Source organism: Culex quinquefasciatus, chromosome 2 (genome assembly GCF_015732765.1).
Source record: "Culex quinquefasciatus strain JHB chromosome 2, VPISU_Cqui_1.0_pri_paternal, whole genome shotgun sequence".
Classification (NCBI taxonomy): domain Eukaryota; kingdom Metazoa; phylum Arthropoda; class Insecta; order Diptera; family Culicidae; genus Culex; species Culex quinquefasciatus.
Window position 1 is genome coordinate 186,166,663 of NC_051862.1, and position 23,368 is coordinate 186,190,030.

The 23,368-nt window shown below is 37.0% G+C and overlaps 1 protein-coding gene across 1 annotated transcript in view; it reads left to right on the plus strand.

Annotated features, from left to right (window-relative positions):
• LOC6052101 (histone demethylase UTY) overlaps positions 1–23,368 on the plus strand; it is a 129,364-nt gene that overhangs the window by 98,707 nt on the left and 7,289 nt on the right. Inside the window, exons 5-7 of the mRNA XM_038258387.1 lie at positions 7,881–8,056; positions 20,154–20,508; positions 20,575–21,190. Coding sequence (XP_038114315.1) covers positions 7,881–8,056; positions 20,154–20,508; positions 20,575–21,190 — 1,147 coding nt within the window. The remainder of the gene's footprint in view (positions 1–7,880; positions 8,057–20,153; positions 20,509–20,574; positions 21,191–23,368) is intronic.

Sequence of the window (23,368 nt, forward strand, 5' to 3'; positions counted from 1 at the left end):
CGTTTTCAAGTTAAAGTGATTTGAAGTTTATTCTAGCTTGAAAAATGTTTAATTGTCAGTCCTGAAACTTTTTTTCTTCAGATATCTGAGAAAATTGTCTTCATTTTTTAATTTAAGCTTTGAAAAAAAAAAAAATTACAAATATTTGCCGAGATAGACCATTTCAAAAATGAATGTTGAGGAAATTAAAGTTGGCAACAAATATTCAAATTACCCTTAATTTTCCGACAAACGATATCTCGGCAATTATTGTTTCAAGAATCTTACACATGGACATATTTTGACGAAAAGTGAATGATTTTTTTTTCCTTAAATTTCTGTGATTTTTATTCATATTAACCGATATAAACCAATTTGATCGGAAATTATACTTAAGAAATCCAAATCTTTTTCCAAATTTAATCATTTTCCAAATTTTGCCTTTATTTTTATCCCCTTAAATGCACACTAGGGTGCCCAGAAAAAATGACCCGGAAAAAACAGGTTTTTGGGTTGTTTTCAACATCTGTGCAATTTTTGATCGAATTTGGTTAAGATTCACTCATTGATGCTCGAGCCTGAAGTTGGTGAAAAAATGATCTTCATGCTAAAAATAACTTTTTTCTAATCGCTAAGTAACTTTTCAGGATCTAGCTACACAGCTTTGATATGTTTTACAATGTTGTAGAGCATAAAATGTCCAATAAAAAACTCACTTTTGGGAATATTTGGATGACTTGGTTCAGATTTGGCACAGAGTCCTTAAAAAGCTCGAGGATCAATTTTCAGCTTGGGGAGTGCGGTTTTAAAAAAGTATCATATTCTGGGCACCCTAATGCACAAGTAGTTTGAAAAAAACCCGATTTAATCCCACCTGGGGTGAGATAGAGCCTTTCTTACTAAAGAATATAACAATGGTAGAACTTCTTTCAATTCTTAACATCGACTTTGTTTATTTATAACATCAGCACAAAAGAAAGTATTATAAATGATATGCTTAAAAAAAATAAAATAAAAAATAAAAACGCAACTTTTACCAACATTTTAAATCGTACTTATTCTTAATGAAACAAGCGTTTATGACAAACGCGAGCATAGCAAGCTTCCCATGCGCCAGTCACAACGCACACCTCGGTTTTGGTTCTTTAGCTTCGGTACGAGCCCAAAAACCGAACATAGCAAAACCGAGGTACAAGTGAACCGCGTGTGCCGCACGGTGCAGGGAAGATTCAGCTTCTACGAAAGTGATAAAGTCAGAGATAGCTATTTTTACAACCGCACCACTACACACTCAATCGCGAGTACCTTAGGTAGAAAGCCATTGGCGTCGCCAGCATTGAAAACTTGGAAAACGATATAAACGATGAAAAGCTTAGAAAGCTTCTATTGAAATCCAATGAGCTCTGTTAAATAAACTTACGAAATCAAAATGAAGTCTACATTTAGGCGATTTTAGGAGCACACGGGACACACATTGATTGTAGCCGGATGAATGTCCTTTGTCACAAAAGTTTTTGCATAAACATTGGACAGTAATGCGAAAACGGACAGGGCAAAAGAAACCGTAAAGCTACGATAGCTTACATGTTGTAGGAAATATCGGTAGACAAGCTACTACAAAACGAGTATAAATCGAGCCACAAAATATATGCGCCAGCATTCTCGCGCCAGTATTCGAAGCTCAACTTGACAACTTGTCGACTTGGCGACGAAGCGTCGAAAATCGATGCAGTGTGATTTTTTGACGATTTTCCGATGAAAATTCATGCTGAATCGTAATATTTACCAAGATGAAAATGACGTCCAGCCATAAAGTAAAACCTATACCTTTCTTTAGTAAGAAAGGCAAAAAAGGGTCTCTAGAATTGATTTGATCATATTTAAAACTGATACAACTCCCTCAACGCTTTACAAATCTCGCCATCCCCTGTCAGCTGATTGCATTATTAGCTCATCTGTGCACCGATCGATTCACCCATCTGGCGGAATTAATTACCATTTTTACAGGCCGGCCATTCCGGTCTGACACCTGACAACCCACTTTTATCGGCCTCACTCTCGGTGTCCGACGTCATAGTTTAAAGTGAGTCTGTCGAGATGGATTTTGCAATCAACTGCTGCTGAAATATGAGATCAGCAGCATCCAACACCATCACCACCAACTGGTGGTGAGGCCTCCGTGGGATTTTAAAGAGATAAAAAGTGCACTCGATGCACTTTGTCGGTGCAGCAGCTGCAATGAATGGTCTGACCCTGACATACTGCTGATGCAAAGGCCTTCCCGCGCAAATGGCTTAAAGTGCGCCAATCTCACTCTGACGGGTAGAAACTGACTATGAATAAAGTAAGCTTTTTACGAGGCCAAAGACGTCGCGTTTCGTGGGGTTGATGTTGCAAACGTGACTTGAAGTGCTTAAAAGCGACGATATCTAAAAGGGATGAAAGCCCTTTCAATTAACCCTGCGGCAGTAAACAGAACACGGTGAACGACTACATAGAACCTTTTCGCCCGCACTTCTCCTGGTCGTTAAATCTGCCATAAAGTGTGCCTGACAGTGAAAATTCTACCGCAATAAAGCAAACTTTCCTCCATTACCCTCCTCCTGCTGGGGAGTGCCGGCCAAACACACTCTCGCTTTCGGAAAATCGGAAAATGCCTCCCGCACTATGTATCAGCAGCAATCTGTGGCAGATCAAGCGCGACAACAACCCACCCCCTCAGGGATATGCTCCGGATCTCTCCGGGAAAATCGATACCGAACGAATCCCGAAAAGAACACCCGGAGTGTACGCATGTTTGGGAAAACGGGGGAAAAACCCCCTCACAAATACAGCCGTGACGGGGGGTTCAAAAAACAGGACACCGACTGCCTGGCTTTTGTGTGTGCGTCGTCCCTTAAAAGGGCGCTGAACTGGATCCCGGAAGTGGTTGGAGATTTTCTCTCCTCCCCGCAAACCTTCCCCCCACAGGATTACATAGTGTAACAAACCGTGTGTAAACCTCACAAACACAGTCAGAGCAGGGCTTTTCCGAGGCAGAGAGGCTTTCCACGATCTTCTGAAGCTTTTGACACGAGATGAGGCACTGACGATGTGGTTGTAAGCTCTTCCGTTTGTGTTGGTTTCATGTACTGGAGTACCCGGTAAATGGGAGGCTTGGCCACATGTAGAAAATTCCTGGAAAAATTGAGTTGAAAATGTCCTGAATGTTTGATGATTGAGACACCTTAAATTTCAGCAAATGATGTAGCTAATTCCAGGTCGTCGACCTGCTGAAAGTCCAGCTGTTAACCTGTTACCTCTTTCCTTTCAGGTGTACCGGAAGAGAGAGAGTTCAAGAGCATGTTAATACACGCACTTACGAGTTTAAAAAAAAAACTCAAGAATTTAATTATCAACTCCCTTTTGTTTCACACTTGTTCTCTTTGTTGAAAACGAGAGTTTCCTTGCATTCGGCGAAAAAAAAAAATCGAAAGTCAGCATGGCTACTGCTGCGGCTGTGGTTTTCTTTCCAGAGGGGCAAAAAATCCCGTAATTATAGGCTGCAGCGCCCAGCATGTGTTGAACCCGAAAAAGTTTTGCCTTTTTCCGGCGTCGTCGGGCGTCTAACAAAAGCGAAAAGTATAATTGCATTCTCTAGGCTCACACCAAAGTACAAACAGCTACATAAAAGTTGCTCTTTGGGTTTGTGTTTGATCGATCACCACAGATGGTCGGCAAGAAGGTGAATGAAAGTGAAATTTTGGAACTTTTGCGCGCCAAATTTGGGAGAAATCTAAAGAGAATAAAAAACAATCATGGAAAAATAAGATTAACGGGAGGAAAAAATACTTAAAAAAAGTTTTTAACGAACGATACGAAAAAAAAGAAAAAAAAATATAGAACATAAAAAAAAAACAAAAAGTAAAACCGGATGAACAAATAACTGAAAGATACAAAAATTCCAGAAGATTTATAAATAAAACAGATTGAAAAAAGAATAGAAAAAACTTTAAAAACGAGTTATGTACTCGTAGTACCAAAAAGCATACATACCAAACCGAATACGAAAACTAATGAAAGACCAAATAAAATACACAAGAAAAAATAGAAAAAAAGAAAAACAAACACAAAATAAATACATAAAACAAACACAAGAATAATAACAAAAATGAGAAAAATACCTACAAAAGAATAAACAAAATAACATACAAAACAGAAAAGAATACAAAGCAGTAAACATATGAAAGTGAGAAATAATAGAATGGGAGCCCAAAATGAGAAAAAAACAAAGTTGAGAATCAAATGTAACATAATCGAGTATGAGATGATACAAAAAGACAAAAACTAAACATTTGCTTACTAAATTCCAAAACGGCAAAATAAGGAGAATTAAATGAGATTGGTATGTAACAGAGCAAATAACGCAATAAGAGACGAAAAAAGAGACGAAAATGAGGTTTTGAATGAGAAGTTGAATAAGATTTTGAATGAAATTTCGAATGAACTCTCGAATGAAATTTTGAAAGATATTTCGAATGAGATTTAGAATTAATTACGAAAGAGATTTGGAATGCGATTTCGAAATTCGAATGTAATTTTGAATGAGATTTCGAATGAGGTTTCGAATGAGATTTCGAATAAGGTTTCGAAAGAGATTTCGAATGAGATTTCGAATAAGATTTCGAATGAGATTTCGAATAAGATTTCGAATGAGATTTCAAATAAGATTTCGAATGAGAGCAATTCTCTACGAAATCGGTCTTTTTTCTTCAATTTTAATTTTTTATATGTTTTAGAGGACATAAAATGCCATCTTTTCGGAAATTTCCAGGTTGTGCAAAAAATCATTGACCGAGTTATGAATTTTTTTTTATCAATACTGATTTTTTCAAAAAATCGAAATTTTGGTCGCAAAAAATATTCAACTTTATTTTTCGATGTAAAATTAAATTTGCAATCAAAAAGTACTTTAGAGAAATTTTGATAAAGTGCACCGTTTTCAAGTTAAAGCCATTTTTATGTAACTTTTTTCAAAATAGTCGCAGTTTTTTATTTTTTAAATTAGTGCACATGTTTACCCACTTTTGAAAAAAAATATTTTTGAAAAGCTGAGAAAATTCTCTATATTTTGCTTCTTCGGACTTTGTTGATACGACCTTTAGTTGCTGAGATATTGCCGTGCAAAGGTTTAAAAACAGGAAAATTGATGTTTTCTAAGTCTCACCCAAACAGCTCACCATTTTTCAATGTTGATATCTCAGCAACTAATCGTCCGATTTTCAATGTTAATATATGAAACAATTGTGAAATTTTCCGATCTTTTCGAAAAAATATTTTCAAAATTTTCAAATCAAGACAAACATTTTAAAAGGGCGTAATATTGAATGTTTGGCCTTTGTGAAATGTTAGTCTTGATTTGAAAATTTGAAAATATTTTCGAAAAGATCGGAAAATTTCACAAATGTTTCATATATTAACATTGAAAATCGGACCATTAGTTGCTGAGATATTGACGATAGAAAATGGTGGGTTGTTTGGGTGAGACTTAGAAAACGTCAATTTTCCTGTTTTTAACCTTTGCATGGCAATATCTCAGCAACTAAGGGTCGTATCAACAATGTTCAATAATGAAAAATATAGAGAATTTTCTCAGCTTTTCAAAAATATTTTTTTCAAAGGTGAGCAAACATGTGCACTAATTTAAATAAATAAAAAACTGCGACTATTTTGAAAAAGTTATAAAAATTGCTATAACTTGAAAACGGTGCACTTTATCAAAATTTCATTTAAGTACTTTTTGATTGCAAATTCAATTTTACATCGATAAATAAAGTTGAAAAATTTTTGCGACCAAAATTTCGATTTTTTGAAAAAATCAGTATTGATTAAAAAAATCATAACTCGGACAATGATTTTTTTGCACAACCTGGAAATTTCTGAAAAGATGGCATTTATGTCCTCTAAAACATATCAAAAAATAAAAAAATAAAGATTGTGTTTTTGCAAATCAAGTTTTAGTGATAAAAGTTAAATAAAAAAATCACCAAATTTTTTTTACCGTGTATCATTTTTTCCAGTGTAGTCCGTATCCATACCTACAACTTTGCCGAAGACACCAAATCGATCAAAAAATTCCTTCAAAGGATACAGATTTTTGAATTTTCATACATCATTTTTGTATGGACAGCGGCCAAATTTGTATGGAAAATTATATGGACAAACTAATGATGCAAAATGGCTTCTTTGGCCATACCGAAGGCACCAAAAAAGTTTCAGTCGGATTAAAAAATACAATAAAATCTAATGACCGAAATCCTAGAGAACTGCTCAGGAGATTTCGAATAAGATTTTGAATGAGATGAGAATGAGATGAGAATGAGATGAGAATGAGATGAGAATGAGATGAGAATGAGATGAGAATGAAAATGAGAATGAGATGAGAATGAGATGAGAATGAGATGAGAATGAGATGAGAATGAGATGAGAATGAGATGAGAATGAGATGAGAATGAGATGAGAATGAGATGAGAATGAGATGAGAATGAGATGAGAATGAGATGAGAATGAGATGAGAATGAGATGAGAATGAGATGAGAATGAGATGAGAATGAGATGAGAATGAGATGAGAATGAGATGAGAATGAGATGAGAATGAGATGAGAATGAGATGAGAATGAGATGAGAATGAGATGAGAATGAGATGAGAATGAGATGAGAATGAGATGAGAATGAGATGAGAATGAGATTTCGAACAAAATGAGAATGAGGTGTGAACTTGATGAATTCCTACAAGTTCATTCAACTCCCTTTCCCCCAAAGTCGCTCCGCCAAACCCTCTGTCATCCTGCCGCGTGAAAGGGAACGTTATTGCCCTCATTTATCATCCACGAGTCATTTGTTCGTCGAGTGGCAGAACAATTGAACTCGACGCATCGTTGATTCGGCGTTCGCTGCAAAGAGCTCACTTTAAAAACAAAACAGAGAAGAGTTTTCCTCACCCCATAGAGCAGGTGAAGGTGCAGCTTGATACGAGGGGATGCTTCGTCCTGTTCCTCTTTTTTTCTCCACGTGCGCGGAAGGGATTTAATCGCGAGGATGAACGAACTGCACACGAAAACAGTGCACTGCCGCTGACAGATGTTCTCCATTGTACGGCATGGCAAGTTTCATACATTCAGGGGAGCTGTTCGTAGCAGGGGTTATTTTTTTGTCTGAATTTATGCAAATTGGAGATTGTATCTCACTTGGGTGTCCCGGAGGTGTTTTAAAATTATTGTAATTATTTCTTGTTATTTGAATAATCAAAATAAACTTGCAGGAATTGTTATTATAGTTTGTGTAACCATTATCTCCAATTAGGAATGTCCAAAGACCCCCTCCGGTAGCCATACAAGCTAAGCGATTTGCAACTGTTGCTCTTGAAACTCATACCAACATAAAAAAAATATGATGAATGATGTCGTTTACCTTTTGCGTCACCCTTTTTCATACGTACAGAAACTTTAATTTTTGCGAGCAAGAAACCGCAAGGTGATGTCCGTCCAGCTGACGAGAGCTCGTGCCGGGCTCCATTACAAAGCCGCCTGCATGTCCAGGCAGACATAACACGCTGACAAAAAAATGCACCGGGTGCAACCTGTCCCACCCGGGGTGTGGTGTTCCGTCCGAAATAACCGCACTTTCGCTGCATTCATTTGTTTTAAACTCAATTTACACGATGCGATGCGGGAAATTTTGTTTTAGGAGATGTAGTTGTTTTTAGCTGAACTGAATTTCCACTTTCATTTCAGTTTTCAACTAAAACTTAAAAAAAAAACAAAAAAGTTTTACCAATGTCTACCAAAATAAACAACGTTCCCCTACTTTTAGCGAAGACACCTCCTTTCATTAAAGATTCTCTCTCTCTTTCCACTTTGCAGGTCGATCAAATCGTTCCAGCAGTTGCTGTACGTCTGTCCGGACTTTACGCGTGCCAATGAGGTCCACCTGCGGCTCGGGCTTATGCTCAAAGTGAACGGAGATTACGAGCAATCGCAGAAGCACCTGCAGCTTGCCCAGAACGACGCGTCGCCGTGCACCTTCGGCAAGCTCGAGAGTGAGTATTGTATCAGTATAAGTTGTGGTTTTCCGGTTGTACTACAGCAACTTTAGGAAGTCGAGCAGTGATGGAACATTGGAGTCATGACTGGCGAAAATGGCTCTTTTAGTGGTTTTGATTTTGATTTTTATCGTTGTTAATGTTTGTGTTTTGTAGTTTTTTATGGCTCAATTTTTCTATTAATTTTAGTTTTTGTGTGGTTAGATTTAAAATGAATCCAATTGTTTGAAATTAATAAAAACTTTTTTTTATTTAAATTCTGTCATTTTGCCTTCCTTTTCTTACTCAAGAAAGGCTGTAAAATCACTCTGAAAGTAAACAATGGGAAGATTGTGAAAAGGATGTTTTTTTTTTATAAAAATATAAAATAAAAATGCATTTTAAATGAGTCTAAAACATTGAAGATCTGACAACCTTATCAAAAGTTACAAGATTTTAAATAATATTTTAATGCTCTTTAGATCACAGATTTTTCCATTAAAAATTTTGTCCGGTTCCATCATATAACGAACCATCAAATGTGATGACTTAAGTGAAGTGTTATTTGTACACTTTTTGGAGATTATGCGACCCTTCATTAGATCCTAACCCAAGTAACATTTTAGGCTTTATCAAAGCTGTCACAAGCGCTATAAAACCTACCAGCCAAAACCAACATTAAATCCACTTAGTCGCAACAAACTCCCCACAACCTCGATAAACCCCACTTAAAACCCAAAAGGACCTCCGCAAAAGGTTGTTACGGCCTATTTATAAAACCCACATAGGAGTTCAAGGCTTTCCAACTGAATCCTAACAACCTCCTTAAAACCTTAATAAAACCTTTGTTAAAACCTTGTTAGGAGTTAGGTAAAAATTACATTTCATACGAGCAATTCTCTACCAAAACCGAAAATGGATTTTATTTGTATTTTTTTATTTGGCTAAAACTTTGTGGGGCTTTCCCTATGACCAAATAAGCTATTTTGTGTCATTGGTTCACCCATACAAGTCTCCATACAATTTTGGCTGCTGTCCATACAAAAATGGTATGTAAATATTCAAACAGCTGTAACTTTTGAGTGAATTTTCTGATCATATTGGTGTCTTCGGCAAAGTTGTAGGTATTGTTGAGGACTTTTGAGAAAAAAATAGGAACACGGAAAAAACATTTGCAGATTTTTTAATCAACTTTTTTTCACTAAAACTCAGTTTCCCAAAATACGTATTTTTTGATTTTTAAGATTTTTTGATATGTTTTAGGCGACAAAAATCCGCAACTTTTGAGCCATACAGAAACATGGTCAAAAAATCTACCGCCGAGTTATGAATATTTGAAAAAATAGTGATTTTTGGAAAAAATTGAAGTTTCATGCAAAAACAAGTTTGACATTATTTTTTAATGCAAAATTGAATTTGCAATCGAAAAGTACTTTACAGATTTTTTGATAAGGGCTCCGTTTTCAAGGTATAGCCACCGAAAGTTTGATTTTAGCGAAATATTTGCAGTTTTTCAATTTTTAAAAATAGTGACCATGAGTGACCATTTCTAATTTTTTTTTGAAAAGTTCAGAAAATTTGCTATAAAATTGTCTAAGATACATTGAAGATTGGACCTCGGGTTGCTGAGATAGAGCCGCTTTAAGAAAAAGAAACACGAAAATTGAAGTGTTCTAAATCTCACCAAAACGACCCACCTTTTTCTAATGACGATATCTCAGCAATTAATGGTCCGATTTTCAATGTTAATACATAAAACATTCGTGAAATTTTCCGATCTTTCAGAAAAAAATATTTTGAAAATTTTTAAATCAAGACTAGCTAAAATGCTAAAATGGGCGTAATATTCAATATTTGGCCCTTTTAAAATGTTAGTCTTGATTTAAAAATTTTCAAAATATTTTTTTCGAAAAGATCGGAAAATTTCACGAATGTTTCATATATTAACATTGAAAATCGGACCATTAATTGCTGAGATATCGTCATTAGAAAAAGGTGGGTCGTTTTGGTGAGATTTAGAACACTTCAATTTTCGTGTTTCTTTTTCTTAAAGCGGCTCTATCTCAGCAACCCGAGGTCCAATCTTCAATGTATCTTAGACAATTTTATAGCAAATTTTCTGAACTTTTCAAAAAAAAATTAGAAATGGTCACTCATGGTCACTATTTTTAAAAATTGAAAAACTGCAAATATTTCGCCAAAATCAAACTTTCGGTGGCTATATCTTGAAAACGGAGCCTTTTATCAAAATCTGTAAATACTTTTCGATTGCAAATTCAATTTTGCATTAAAAAGTAATGTCAAACTTGTTTTGCATGAAACTTGATTTTTCTTCCAAAAATCACTATTTTTTCAAAAATTCATAACTCGGCAATTTTTTGACCATGTTTCTCTATGGCTCAAAAGTTGCGGATTTTTGTCCCCTAAAACATATAAAAAAATCTCGAAAATCAAAAAATACGTATTTTGGGAAATTGAGTTTTAGTGAAAAAAATGTTGATAAAAAAATCTGCAATTTTTTTTTTCCGTGTACCTATTTTTTTCTCAAAAGTCCTCAACAATACCTACAACTTTGCCGAAGACTTGGTGTTTGATCAGACAATTCACTCAAAAGTTACAGCTATTTGAATATGTACGTACCATTTTTGTATGGACAGCTGCCAAAATTGTATGGAGACTTGTATGGGTGAACCAATGACGCAAAATAGCTTATTTGGTCATAGGGAAGGCCCCCACAAAGTTTGAGTCAAATAAAAAAACACAAAAAATAAAAATGGTCGAAATCGGCCGATTTCGTAGAGAGTTGCTCTATTTTCAATTTTTTCTGCCAAAATGGCGGTCAGTCATATTCAATCAGTATGATAGATTTAGATTCACCGCAGAAACTTACACGTAATGCAAGGGAATGGTTGAATGAAGGGAAGGCAGTTGTTGCCAATCACAATTTAAATACTGTAAAATTGATGTATAATTATTTTGTTTCACTTAATAGTGAATCACCAGCTATTGAAGGGAAATTGAGTTTAAATTGGACTTTAATTTGGAAAAATTGTAGTGAAAGCTTCCTCGAAATGAAAGATCGTGCAAAAATGTTTGGTTTCGTAAATGATTTGTTACCTAACAAAGAAAAATTATTAAGTTACAATATTGGAAATTTGACGTCAGCTGTCTGTGACAAATGTGGTGGAATTGATTCTAATTCACACAGAATAAAAGAGTGCCCAAGAGCAAAAGAAGTGTGGGAATGGAGTAGTCGTATTGTCCAAAATCGATATAAAATGAATGTAGTTGATTTAGAGGATATTCTTCAATTAGATCTCGATGAGAAAAGCGAATCAGAAAAGGCAGCTTTATGGCTTGCAGTAAAAACAATCAGTTACAATTTGAGAGTATCAGAACCGTCATTATTTGTTTTGAAAAAGGAGCATAGATGGAATGAGCGAAAAAACATAAGGATTATTTTTGGAAATAGTTTGAACATTTGTTAAGAGCAGGTTTTGATAGTTTGTAATACGAACAATGGGTAAATAAACTATTTTTAAAAACCAAAAAAAAAAAAAAAAAAAAAAAATCAGACCACGCGTTTAGCGCCATATTTAAGCATTGCTATTTAGCTGCGTGAAATGCTCTTTTAGGAACTTATGGTTTTAAGTGAGCTTTCTGCATGCCTAATGGGACTTGACAGCTACAACCCCCGTGGTTTTAAAGAAGCATGCGATTAAACCGTTTGGCATGGCATTGCCATATGGTTTTAAAGCCTTTGATAAAACTTTCATAAAACCTTATTGAAAGCCAGTCGGCTTTTATTTTCACCAGGTTTTATGTCCGAGGCATAAAACCTTGTTAGAACCTTTTAATTTGCTCTTGCTTATTGGTTGCGGTGAATGCCCAAATTAAACTATTAAGCAATCAAGATGCTACCATAAAACTTCAATAAAATTAGGTGGTGGCTAGTTGGTTTAAAAATGTTTCTTGGGTAGTTGGATAGTTGAAAGACTTTTTAAATGAGCATTACACATCGAAGATATCATCTTCCCTTCCAAAAATTTTGAGCACTTAAGTAATACTTTAGTTCTTTTTAGAAGCCGAATGCCACAAATCGAAAGACCTTTTCAATGAGTCAAAAATATCTAAAATCTGACAACCCTAACAAAAGTTATAAGTACATAAACTTTAATAAATCTATTTTTTGAAACCGGATCCCGGATATTTGGATAAAAATGGTGTCCGGATCAATCATGCGACCCATCCTTGGATGCGTAATCAAATGACCCTTCCAACGAGTCCAAAGGATCTGACAACCCTATTAAATGTTATGATTATGAGTATATGAATCTAATATTGGAGAATGTTTGTATGTCAGACATTTTCAGAAATGTTAAAATATAGTTGAAATATTTAGTTATCTCAAATTTCTTTTTAATGGATAATTTTCACATTTTGAAAAATCTTTCTTCAAGCTTTAATATTAAGAACAATAATTGCTTAAAACTTGTGATATGATCTTTTTTTTAAGTGTGTATGACGTCTTGAAATACAGCTGGCGTAGAAATGAAAAACATGTATATATGCAGTGTTTGTTTGAATAAATAATATTATTCCTGTTGCCATCATGTCAATTTACAAAACAGAGCGTCATGTTTTCTGCACATTTTCGACACTTGATAATTTCATCCAATTAAAGAACAAGAAAATGTCGTGCACTCGGAAATGTGCACGTCAACAATTATTAAAAACAGTTTTGCAAAGCACAAAGCAACCCTGAAATGTACCGTAACCAGCCCCAGCAAGTTCTTCATTAACCTGCAGCTTCTTCTGGCTGGTGCAGCAGTTTTCATTCAACTTTCCAAAAAAAAAAAACGCATCAGCTGGACTTGGGGACATGTTTCACTAGGGTGTAATATCAAAATCGATTTTCCAGCACAGCACTTTTTCAGTTCCTTTTGGGGTCCTAAACAACTCCCAAAGTTTGGGACCGATTGGTTTAGTCCTCACTTTGCGCAAAGCGATTCAATTTTCCATATAAATTTGTATGGGAAAATCATTTTTGGATTTTGGTATTTATCAAATCCACGTTTCATGCTATATCAAAACCGGACTCATATTCGGATGCTCTAGAATGTCCTCTACAACTTTGCCGAAGAGTATGGTGCTAACTTGCTCCTGAAAGAAGATATAGCGTCCTCAAAACTCGTCTAAAACGTGATTTTCGAGCAAAAACACGTTTTAGACGAGTTTTGAACACGTTGTATCTTTTTTAGGGGCAAGCTAGCACCATACTCTCTTGGGAAAGTTGTAGAGGACATTCAGAGCATCCGAATATGAGTCCGGTTTTGATATAATATGAAACGTGGATTTGATAAATACCAAAATCCAAAAATGGTTTTCCCATACAATTTATATGGAAAATTGAATCGCTTTGCAAAGTGAGGACTAAACCAATCGGTCCCAAACTTTGGAGTTGTTTAGGGACCAGAAGAACTAAAAAAGTGCTGTGCTCACTAAATTTGGACAACTTTATTTTTTTCCATACAACCATATTACACCCTAATGTTTCACTTGTCGACGGCCAGTCATCTGTCTCAAATTAGCCGTAGAGTTTCCTCCCTTGTTCGACTGCTGAAGAAAGAAGGGATGCTGCTGCACTGGCCAAATTAAATTTTGAAAAGAACTCCAGAAAACGAAAACGAGAAAGGGGCCCACTTGTGAACAGCTGTTGCGTCATTATTCAAAGCTTTTCATGACGGGTTTTGGTTGGTATTGAATGCAATGACTTTCTAGCAAAAGGGGGATGATTTCAGTTTTTCTTTCTAGATTTTTGTTGGGTCCTTTTTGAGCCTAGACAAGATCTGGTGATAAATTAGCTTTCAGTGAGCTTGCGGGGAGGATGCCTTCATTGACAGGTGGTTCGGTGAGTCGTTTCGAAAGCTAGATTAATGATGCTAACTCGGGGTTACGAGTTTCGATGCATTCCTCAAATGACTCGATTAAGAACGCGTTCTAAGCGTTGAAACTGTGCACATTTTACCTGATCCCGATCGAGGGTTCGTCGTCTACCCTCCAAAAATGTGCGTATTTAGCTTCCAGAGGGTAGTAAAATGCAAAATTTGTCTTGCGATGAGGGAGGATCGAAGGTCAGAGAGTTCCCTTCTTTTTACAGGGATTTAGGCGAGCAAGATTATTGCGAGGCAATCGTTCCTTACACTCCTAGGGAAAAAAACGCAATTGACTGCCAATCAAGCGCAAGAAACGACGACGAGGGTCTTGTTGCGATCGATGTTGGAAAGGAGATTGATGAAATAAGATTCTACCTCCTTCCCGAAAAATGTTGTCCCAGAGGGTGACCAGATTTGGCCTGCCCGCTGCCGAAGGCAGGCGAGAGTGAGACAGAGAACGATCTTCTTCCTGCCGCAATAAAAAATAATCTTCTCTCGCTTATTACCGGCCGAGGGGAAAAAAAGGTCCTTGCCTGCTCGGGCAACAACAGGATCAGCAGCCGAAGGATGCTACGAGAATTGTTGCGATAGGTTTTGTTGGGCTTGCTGCAGTAGTGCGGCCGACGACTTGGGTCGGGTAGGATCAAGTTTTTTTTTGCTTCTCTTCGTTTCGTTGGGACTGCCAAGTTCAGGTCTACAGTGCGTGTTTGTTGATATTCTGTAAAGCTGAATCGTCGAAAAGTGAGTAGAACGATGCTGGCTGTGGTGTGTTGAACATGTGGTTAGGAGATATTTTCAAAATGGTTGATCAACTGGTGATAAAATTAATGTGTTTTTCGTACTAAACTTACTAGAGAAAAGTCATTTAGCATGCTGGAGTTGAGTGAAGTTAACAACACTTACCACGTTCAAGGAAAGGAATGTTGGGTTGTTTCCGCTCCTCATAATTCGGACTTTTTGTTGATCAATCTTTTCAATAATAAAAACTAAATCCTTTGTAATCTTTTTTCTGTAAATCAATTGCTATTATATTCGTATGGCGTTTACAATCAGTTTTTTCTTCAATTCATTGAATAAAATAGAAATAAATATCCGTTTTAAAAACCAATAAGGCATGCAGAAATAATTCGTTCCATGAAAATACCCTTTAAAAAAGAGGTTTCTGTTTCCGCTTCCAGAGTAACTTTTTTGACGACCAGATTTTTCATTACATTTAATTGCAATGAAACTTAGTTAGTCCATGTATTTAAAAAAAATCAGAATGCTTTAGTAGATCCTCCTTACAAATTTTGGAGCAGTCCATTAATTCATTGATCCATTGATTTTTTTACGATTTTTTTTGTTTGAAAAAATGGATGAAGTTTAGATCAGTGAACTGCTAAGTCTTGTTTTGAAGCATGAGATTTTTCAGAAAATCACAAATTTTTTGTAATTTGTTCTTAAAAACTCAATAAAATCCCATTTTTTCAAAACCCTGGCATGTAACCTTATGGGTGAGACAAATTATATTTATCTCAGCTTGCTATGTAGGAAATTTATGTATACATGGAAAAAAATGTTCCTGTCAAAATTACGAATACCATGTTATTACAAAGTCAAAAATTCAGTAAATTTGGAAGGTGTAAAACTTGAAGGTGTAACATCTTCTATAGAGTGTACCTCAAATTGAATTGGAAAAGTGTCAAAACACTGGAATAATTGTGGATTTACACAATTTTAGAGGAGAAAATACACGTTTTCTCTGACTTGATAGATGTTCTCTTTCTCAGTCAAAAATTACTATATATTTTTTCATTGTGTACCTGAACCACAAAATGCTTTCAACTGTCACAAAAAAAATCGGTCCAGGTTTGTCAAAATCGATTCATATCTATTTAAAAAAACTAGATATGAGAAATATAATGTTCATCTATCAAAAGTGATATAAAAAATTGTTTCGTTGAAAAACAAATGTTCAATTCCAGGCACTTTTCACGGGAACCGTAATCCTAAAACACAACATTTCACAAAAAATTCACAAAACTTGAAAAATATCTAGAGTTTTTTTTAAGGTGAAGCCGTTGATCATTTTCGAAGAAAATTGATCATCGCTATAAAATATTCTGTATTAAATTCAATTAAACGAATTTCAGCACCAAAAGGAATCAGCGTGTGCCGGTTGTTGCCTTCTTGAAGCCACTGAAAGAATTTTTGATCTAAATCAATTGTGCTTCAAAATTAATATAATTTTGTGGCATATTCATTGACGTCCTAGTTGGCAATCATTGAATAATGACGATTTCCATAACTTCACAAGGAATAGGATAATCGTTACCAAAAGGAATTAGCATATGTAGGGCACTTTTCTAAACAAGAAGGAATTTCGTCAAAATATTGAAAGCGACGCAAAATTTATATCTTTGAAGGAAAAATCATGACAATGATGGAAGTTTTCACGTTAAAAGTTCTATAAACTAATGTGTTTTATATGTTTATAGTTAAAACTTTTAATATATTGTTTTAAATTAAAAATATTATTACCGAACGTATTTTGAATGACAAATATTTTTAAAAAACCTCCATTTTTTTAATTCTTCAGGTATTCAGGTACATAGTACTTTTAAGATAAAACATGTTAAAGATTACATATTTTTAAAGACAAATGTAAAATATATCTTTCAAAGTTTACTGAGTTCAAAATAAAAACAAGATTTTCCCTTCGTATTTTGCTGATTTTTGGCAGAAACATAACAGAGATGATATGATCAAATTAATTTAACATGGTATGAAAACATGTTTTATTTAAGTAAGAAAAGCTGCCCAAGTAGCATTTTAGGCTTTATCAAAGCTGTCAAAATCGCTATAAAACCTATCAGCCAAGACCAACTAGGAGTTTAAGGCTTTACAACTGAATCCTAACAACATCCTCAAAGCCTTGATAAAACCATTGTTAAAACCTGCGTCATGCGTCTTCAAATGTCTTATGCCATATAGGTTTTATTTTGGCAAAAATAATTCTTCGTTTTGCCAAATAAAATTATGGAGATGATTTTCAAAAATGTCGATGATCAATAATAGATATTAGAGGTAATAAAAATTATTTGAAAGCTTATTTCTCACGATTGGTGGCTCAAATTCAGCTGCGGTGGAAATTTTTGATTGATAAATGTAGGGGAGATAGAGCCAAAAATATCAACTCGCTTAATCAAAAATCATTATTTTGTGATCATAGTGTTTAATGTTAAAAAATATTTTATTGCAATTATTTGAAAAAAAAAAAATGTTCAAAATATTTTTTAACATCTATCGCTATATTAATCATACCAGAAATTCAGCATAAATGTGTGTTTTTGTCAAATTTAAATAATTTTTTTTAGTTTTCTATTTTTTTAACCAAAATGGCGGCCAATCAAATCCAATCAGAACACGCGTTTAGCACCATATTTATGCACTGCTAATTGGCGGCGTTAAATGCTTTTTCAGGAGCTTATATATATTAAGTAAGCTTTTTGCATGTCTAATGGCACTTGACAGCTAAACTGCCGTTTTACGGCGATATGATGTATACGCCATTTTGGGCATTTTCAATTTTATTGTACAGTCTGATAAAGAATCTTAAAAGCTACCTCCTGACGAAAGAATTTTTCAAAAAACTGCTCTGGGGCCCATTTTATTAAGCAAACAAACAATGATGTATACGCCAATTTTACTCATCATGATGTATGTATACATTGAGAATTGATAGTAGTCAAATTCAATACTGTTTGAATGTTGATTTGAGGTTTTGGGACCAAATCAAGACTTGGCAATATTTTATTACATTATTTCGATTTAATTATTAAGGGGACGTCCATTAGGTGTCATCCATAAAGTACGTCACGTTCTGAGGGAAGAGGGGGGTTTTGAGCAAGCGTGACATTGCGTGTTAAAAGCATAGGAAAATCGGGACAAAAGGGGGTGGAGTAAATTTTGGCTTATTTTAATGTGACGTACTTAATGGATGACACCTTATCCACAACCACGTAGACACTTTTTTGAAAATTCTAGACCCACCCACCTCCCTTGCGGACAATTGTTCATGCAAAAAATATGTTTATGGAGCGTAGACAATCGCTAAGGGAGCGTTCTTTTATTACGTAACGCAAAAAATAGGATTTTTAGACCCCCTCTCGTCCCCTCGTATCAAATTTTGAAAATTTCGTATGGAGCGTAACACGGCCTCTGACCTCCCCCCCCCCCCTCTTCCACCCAACTGCGTTACGTAATAAAAGAACGCTCCCTAATGCCCTCTCCTCCTTAAAGTATCCACGTGGACAATGCATTAAGGAATCCGCTCAGCTGTCACAATAGCTGGCACAAAACATATAGCCAGCTTTGATCGAGCAATGTATACATACATCATTGGGAAGGAAAAGTAGTGATTTTTTATTGCTATTTTTTCGGCCAAATGATGTTTGTGGTTTAAAATCGTAAAGAATAGGAAAAAACAAGAAATTTTGTAGGGGTCACATTTGTATTGTCCTTTTTAACAGTTTCTACAGAGCAGACCTTAAATTAGTCATTTTAAATTGAAAAAAATGAACAAAAACAGAAAATCGTGTCTACAGCAAAATCACCTCAATGGCGTATACATCATATCGCCGTAAAACGGCAGTAAAACACCCTTGGTTTAAAAAAAAGCATGAGATAGTTAGGTATTGCTTATTGGTTGTGGTAAATGCCCGAATAAAACTAAAAAGCAATCATGATGCTACCATCAAACCTCAATAAAACTAGGTGGTGGCTAGTTGGTTTAAAAATGTTACGTGGGTGATAAAATACTATCCAAATAGGCGTCATCCATAAAGTATGTCACGTTCTAGGGGGTCAGAGCAAGTGTGACATTGCGTGTTATAAGTATAGGAAAAGCGTGACGAAGGGGGAGGGGGTAAATTTTGGCTGATTTTAGCGTGACGTACTTTATGGATGAAGCCATAGCCAAAGAAACAAAAAAAAAATCGATTTTTAGTATTTATATTTATCTCATCAAACTGGATTTTTAGACCTTTCTAACAGCTTAGTTCAATTAAATACTTTAATCATCATTCTTTTCGCATTTTGTGACAATTTGATGGTTCCGATTTTTTTCTGATTTGAATGATTCTTATTTTTTCACTTAGGTTAGCGTTCAATTGTTAGTAAATTTTAAGACAATTTTATGTAATGCTTGTTATCCGTTTCATTCTTTTCATAAATATCTGCAAGTGTTAAAATAGTTTATAGCACGCAATTCAATTTAAAACTATTTTAGTTTACATAAAACTTTTTTGTGGATGCAATATTTGTTCAACATTAAGAAAATTGGCAAATTTCGCGGGATTTCAAGGAAAGTTTAAAATTTCACTAATTTTACGCTGTCTGCAAAACCGTGAAAATTTACTAACCTTAGTAAAAACGTCACAGAGTCACAGAGCGTTGATCGCAATTCTTAAATTGAGTGATTTTTTTTTTTCAAGTTATATATGCCAATAGATGCATTTCTATTTCCTTTTTCGAGACATTTTTATTGCCTCAACCATACAAAGAACTCGCATCACACCCACCTTTTAATTCTCCACATTCCAACGCTATCGTCAACTGTAAGACCTGCGCTGTAGATCACGACCGCGGGGCAGGTCAATTTGTCACCTAACCACATCACCTCCTTCGGGGTCCATTGCAAACCGGTCACTTTGTCAACGTGCCCTTTCCTGCAGAGTGTCCAGTAAAACGCGCGAATTAACTGTTGTTGCTCAGTTGCGCTCGGGATCAAGATTTGCTGTTTTATGACCCTACGGTCCCCACTCTCGGATATACGGTGTGGATTTTAAATCAAAGCTTTTAAGTGCGTTTACTTTCTTTGTGTCAGTAGACGGAGGCTAACGTGACGAATAAGATGAGGGGGGGATCGTAAAAAAAAAGAACCGTCTGTGTCCGCGGACTCTTTTTGGGCCAACCGGCGATCGTAAAAAATGAGTCGTTATTATCCGCTCATCACTGACTGGAGTCTCAAATTGCAGCGCGAATCTTGGGGTGTGTGTGATGTGTTGGGAAGTGTCAATGGCTCCATTTGGGGTTCGGGTCGGTCATGACTACGTGACCACCGGTAGACAAAGAAGTTGCTTTTTTTGCGGTCAATGCAATCGAAACTAATTTCTTCTTTGGTTTTCTTCTTTTTGCAGTTCGCTTCCACATCGCCCATCTGTATGAGGTCCAGAACAAGTTCAAGCCGGCCAAGGAAGCATACGAGCAGCTACTCGGGGACAAACAGCTGACACCGGCGCTGAAGGCAGACATCTACCGGCAGCTCGGATGGATGTACCACAGCATTGAGACGCTCGGGGAGAAGTCACAGCGGGAGCGTTTCGCGATCCACTGCCTGCACAAATCGATCGAGGCGGAACCGCGCTCGGGACAGACGCTGTACCTACTGGGCAGGTGCTTCGCCGGGATCAACAAGGTCCACGACGCCTTCGTCGCGTACCGTAACTCGGTCGAGAAGAGCGAGGGCAACGCGGACACATGGTGCTCCATCGGGTAAGTTTGACGCAATCCCTTGAAGCATCCCTTTCTAACTTGAACCTTCCCCTCCTCCCCTTCCAGAGTACTCTACCAGCAGCAGAACCAGCCTATGGATGCGCTCCAAGCGTACATCTGTGCAGTACAGCTAGATAAATCGCACTCGGCCGCCTGGACCAACCTGGGCATTTTGTACGAAAGTTGCAACCAGCCGCGGGACGCGTACGCGTGTTACCTCAACGCCACCAAAAACTCTGACGGACAGCAATCGACCGTAGTGTCAGCCTTAACCACTGCCAGCAGTGCCCCCGCCGCCGTCAACAGCACACCGGCGGCCGCAGGAGGAACCACTCCCACCGGAACCACCAACCCGACCACATCCAGCTCTTCCAGCGTCCCGCCAGCGCCAACTTCGGTCGCAACGCCAACAACACCAACAGCAGCAGCAGCGGGAGCCACAATCGCCGGCAGCAACGGCGTTGGTGCGAAGCCGCAGAGTCTCGCCCAGCGCATCAAGTTCCTGCAGCAGCACCTGGCACACGCACCTATGCCGAGCATCACGTCCAAGCGGCGGCAGCTACCTTCGATCGAGGAAGCGTGGAATCTGCCCATCTCGAACGAAATGAGCACCCGCCAGCAGCAGCAGACGGCCGCCGCGGCCCAGGCCCAGCAGCGACAGTTCCAGAAGGGTTACCCGCCGGTGAGTGTTTTGATATTTTTATTTAGGTGTATAAATTCTTAAAGCAAAAAATTGCAATTTGAAATCGTTGCATACCGGCCTAAAAAACTTAAGTGAACTCGACCTATTCATTCGTGCTCTCTTCTTACTTATGGATGAACCTGTGAGTGAACACCTAGTACTCTCTTTTAGCATATTTTTGTAGAGAGCATGAACCAGAGAGCAAAAAATCAAAAAGGTTAGGGGATGGTGAGGTGAACGTATTTTTACTCGTGTTATTTTATTTTATTTTTTTTTTTCGATTAAAACTCGTTTTTATTTTTGTAGATATTTATTGTGCTTTGTAAAAAAAACTCTTTCTTTCTTCTTTCAATTCAAAAAATGATGGTTTTGTATTTGTTTTATCAGTATAAGATAAGTCTTCTGCTCATACCAAGTTTATATATATTTTAGCCTCCCTCACCTCACTGGGAAAGCAATTTTGATTGATTGGACAAATGTCGTGTGTGTAAGGCAGCTTCATTTAAATCGCGATTTCAGTGCGAATTTCTAAGATTGGACCTACTAATTTAGTGTCATTCGGTCGGCCGCGAAAAGTTAGTCGTGAAAATTGTGGAGTTTGCCCGTTTTCTTTGATTATTTGTGCGTTTTGAACGAATTATTTTTCGGTCGGTGGTGACGTTTCTGGCCACCTTTGTGTTTCTTTTTTGCGAGCGCCGTCGTGAGAGAGAAAATTGCACGCGGTAGTGTGACCTGACCTAAACACACTTCGAAGTGCTCAACTTGCATGCAAGTGTGGTGCAAGAGTGACTGTGCGTTGACAGCGACGGTGGAATAAGATGGTGTTGGTCAGACGATGACTCCCCCTCTCCACCGTACCCCAGCACGAGGGTGTATGTTGTGAGCTGCCTAGAACTTTGAACGCAATCGGCTCGTTGAAAGACGTGGGGTGGAAAGGTGGAAACTGGTGAGAGGGGAGTCTACCAAACTTCACCCTGCTGCTGAGAGGAAGCTTGAAGCAGGGAGGTGCTACCTGGGAGGAACGGGAGACCAACGATTAGCACTGTTTGTCGTGCGAGGGAGGAGCTCAGGTAGCTCAGAGTTGTCTGACGTGTCATTGCCCTTGCCTTACAGTGCTTCCAGATTGTATCCTTTGCAAAGAATTTCTAATATTTGTTTCTCAAATATTTCAATATTTTTCTCACGTCTACAATCTCAATCTCTACGCTGTACTGTACGCTTTGCCTCATTTCCTTTAATAATTTATTATTTTTCAGCTGGTTACAAAGGTAATTTAATATCTAAAACAATGTTATTGATTATATTCATTTATTATATTACATTGTACTATATATTATTACACTAAACACAACTTTCACAACAATAACGCAATAACAAACCGGAGCGTTTGGTACGGTATGTCCACGCATCCTTCCTCCCTGTAGATTCTGTGAAATGTGATCCGTTCTCAGAATCCTCTCTGCGGTAAACACAACGCAGTAGGGCTGGCCGCTTTAATTTTTGTAATACATTTTCGGGTGTTCTCGGATGTACTACAATTATTAATAATGACAAGAAAAGTGCTTGGGGCGTAATCTAATCACAAGCCTTTCCAGCATGCTTTCATCGGACTGGCTGCGTTTGTGTTAGATTAGATTAGATAGATTAGATTTTAGCCTCCCTCACCTCACTGAGGCAAGGCTATAAAATCACTCGAACTTCTCATACTCCTAGCTCCTAGATATACTTTCACGTATACCTATCGACTCAGCATAAAATTCTGAACAAATGTCTGTGGGGATGTGTGTAGACATGATTTTTTTCCACACGATTTTCTGAGAACTGGCTGAACCGATTTTGGCCGGATCCACCTTTTTCTGTTCGTTTTGGGGTCCCTAAGACCCTACTAAATTTTATTCTGTTTAGTGAAGTACTTTACAAGTTATGCCATGAAAAAGTTTTTTTGTAGCTACAAAAAGGGTGATTTTTGCATAACCTCAAAGGCCGGGTCATTTTGCTTATGCGCGAGAGCCGCGCAGCATGCTTATCGCCCGGTTGCCACATTGTTTAAGCAGTGTCTGCGTCTCTTCTGGAAAAGTCTGTATTAATTCAATTCAATTCAATTCGGTTTTATTGGTGAATAATCATTTTACAATGAGTTATTTTGAAGTGCATAACAGAGTTTTGGAGTTCCTTTCA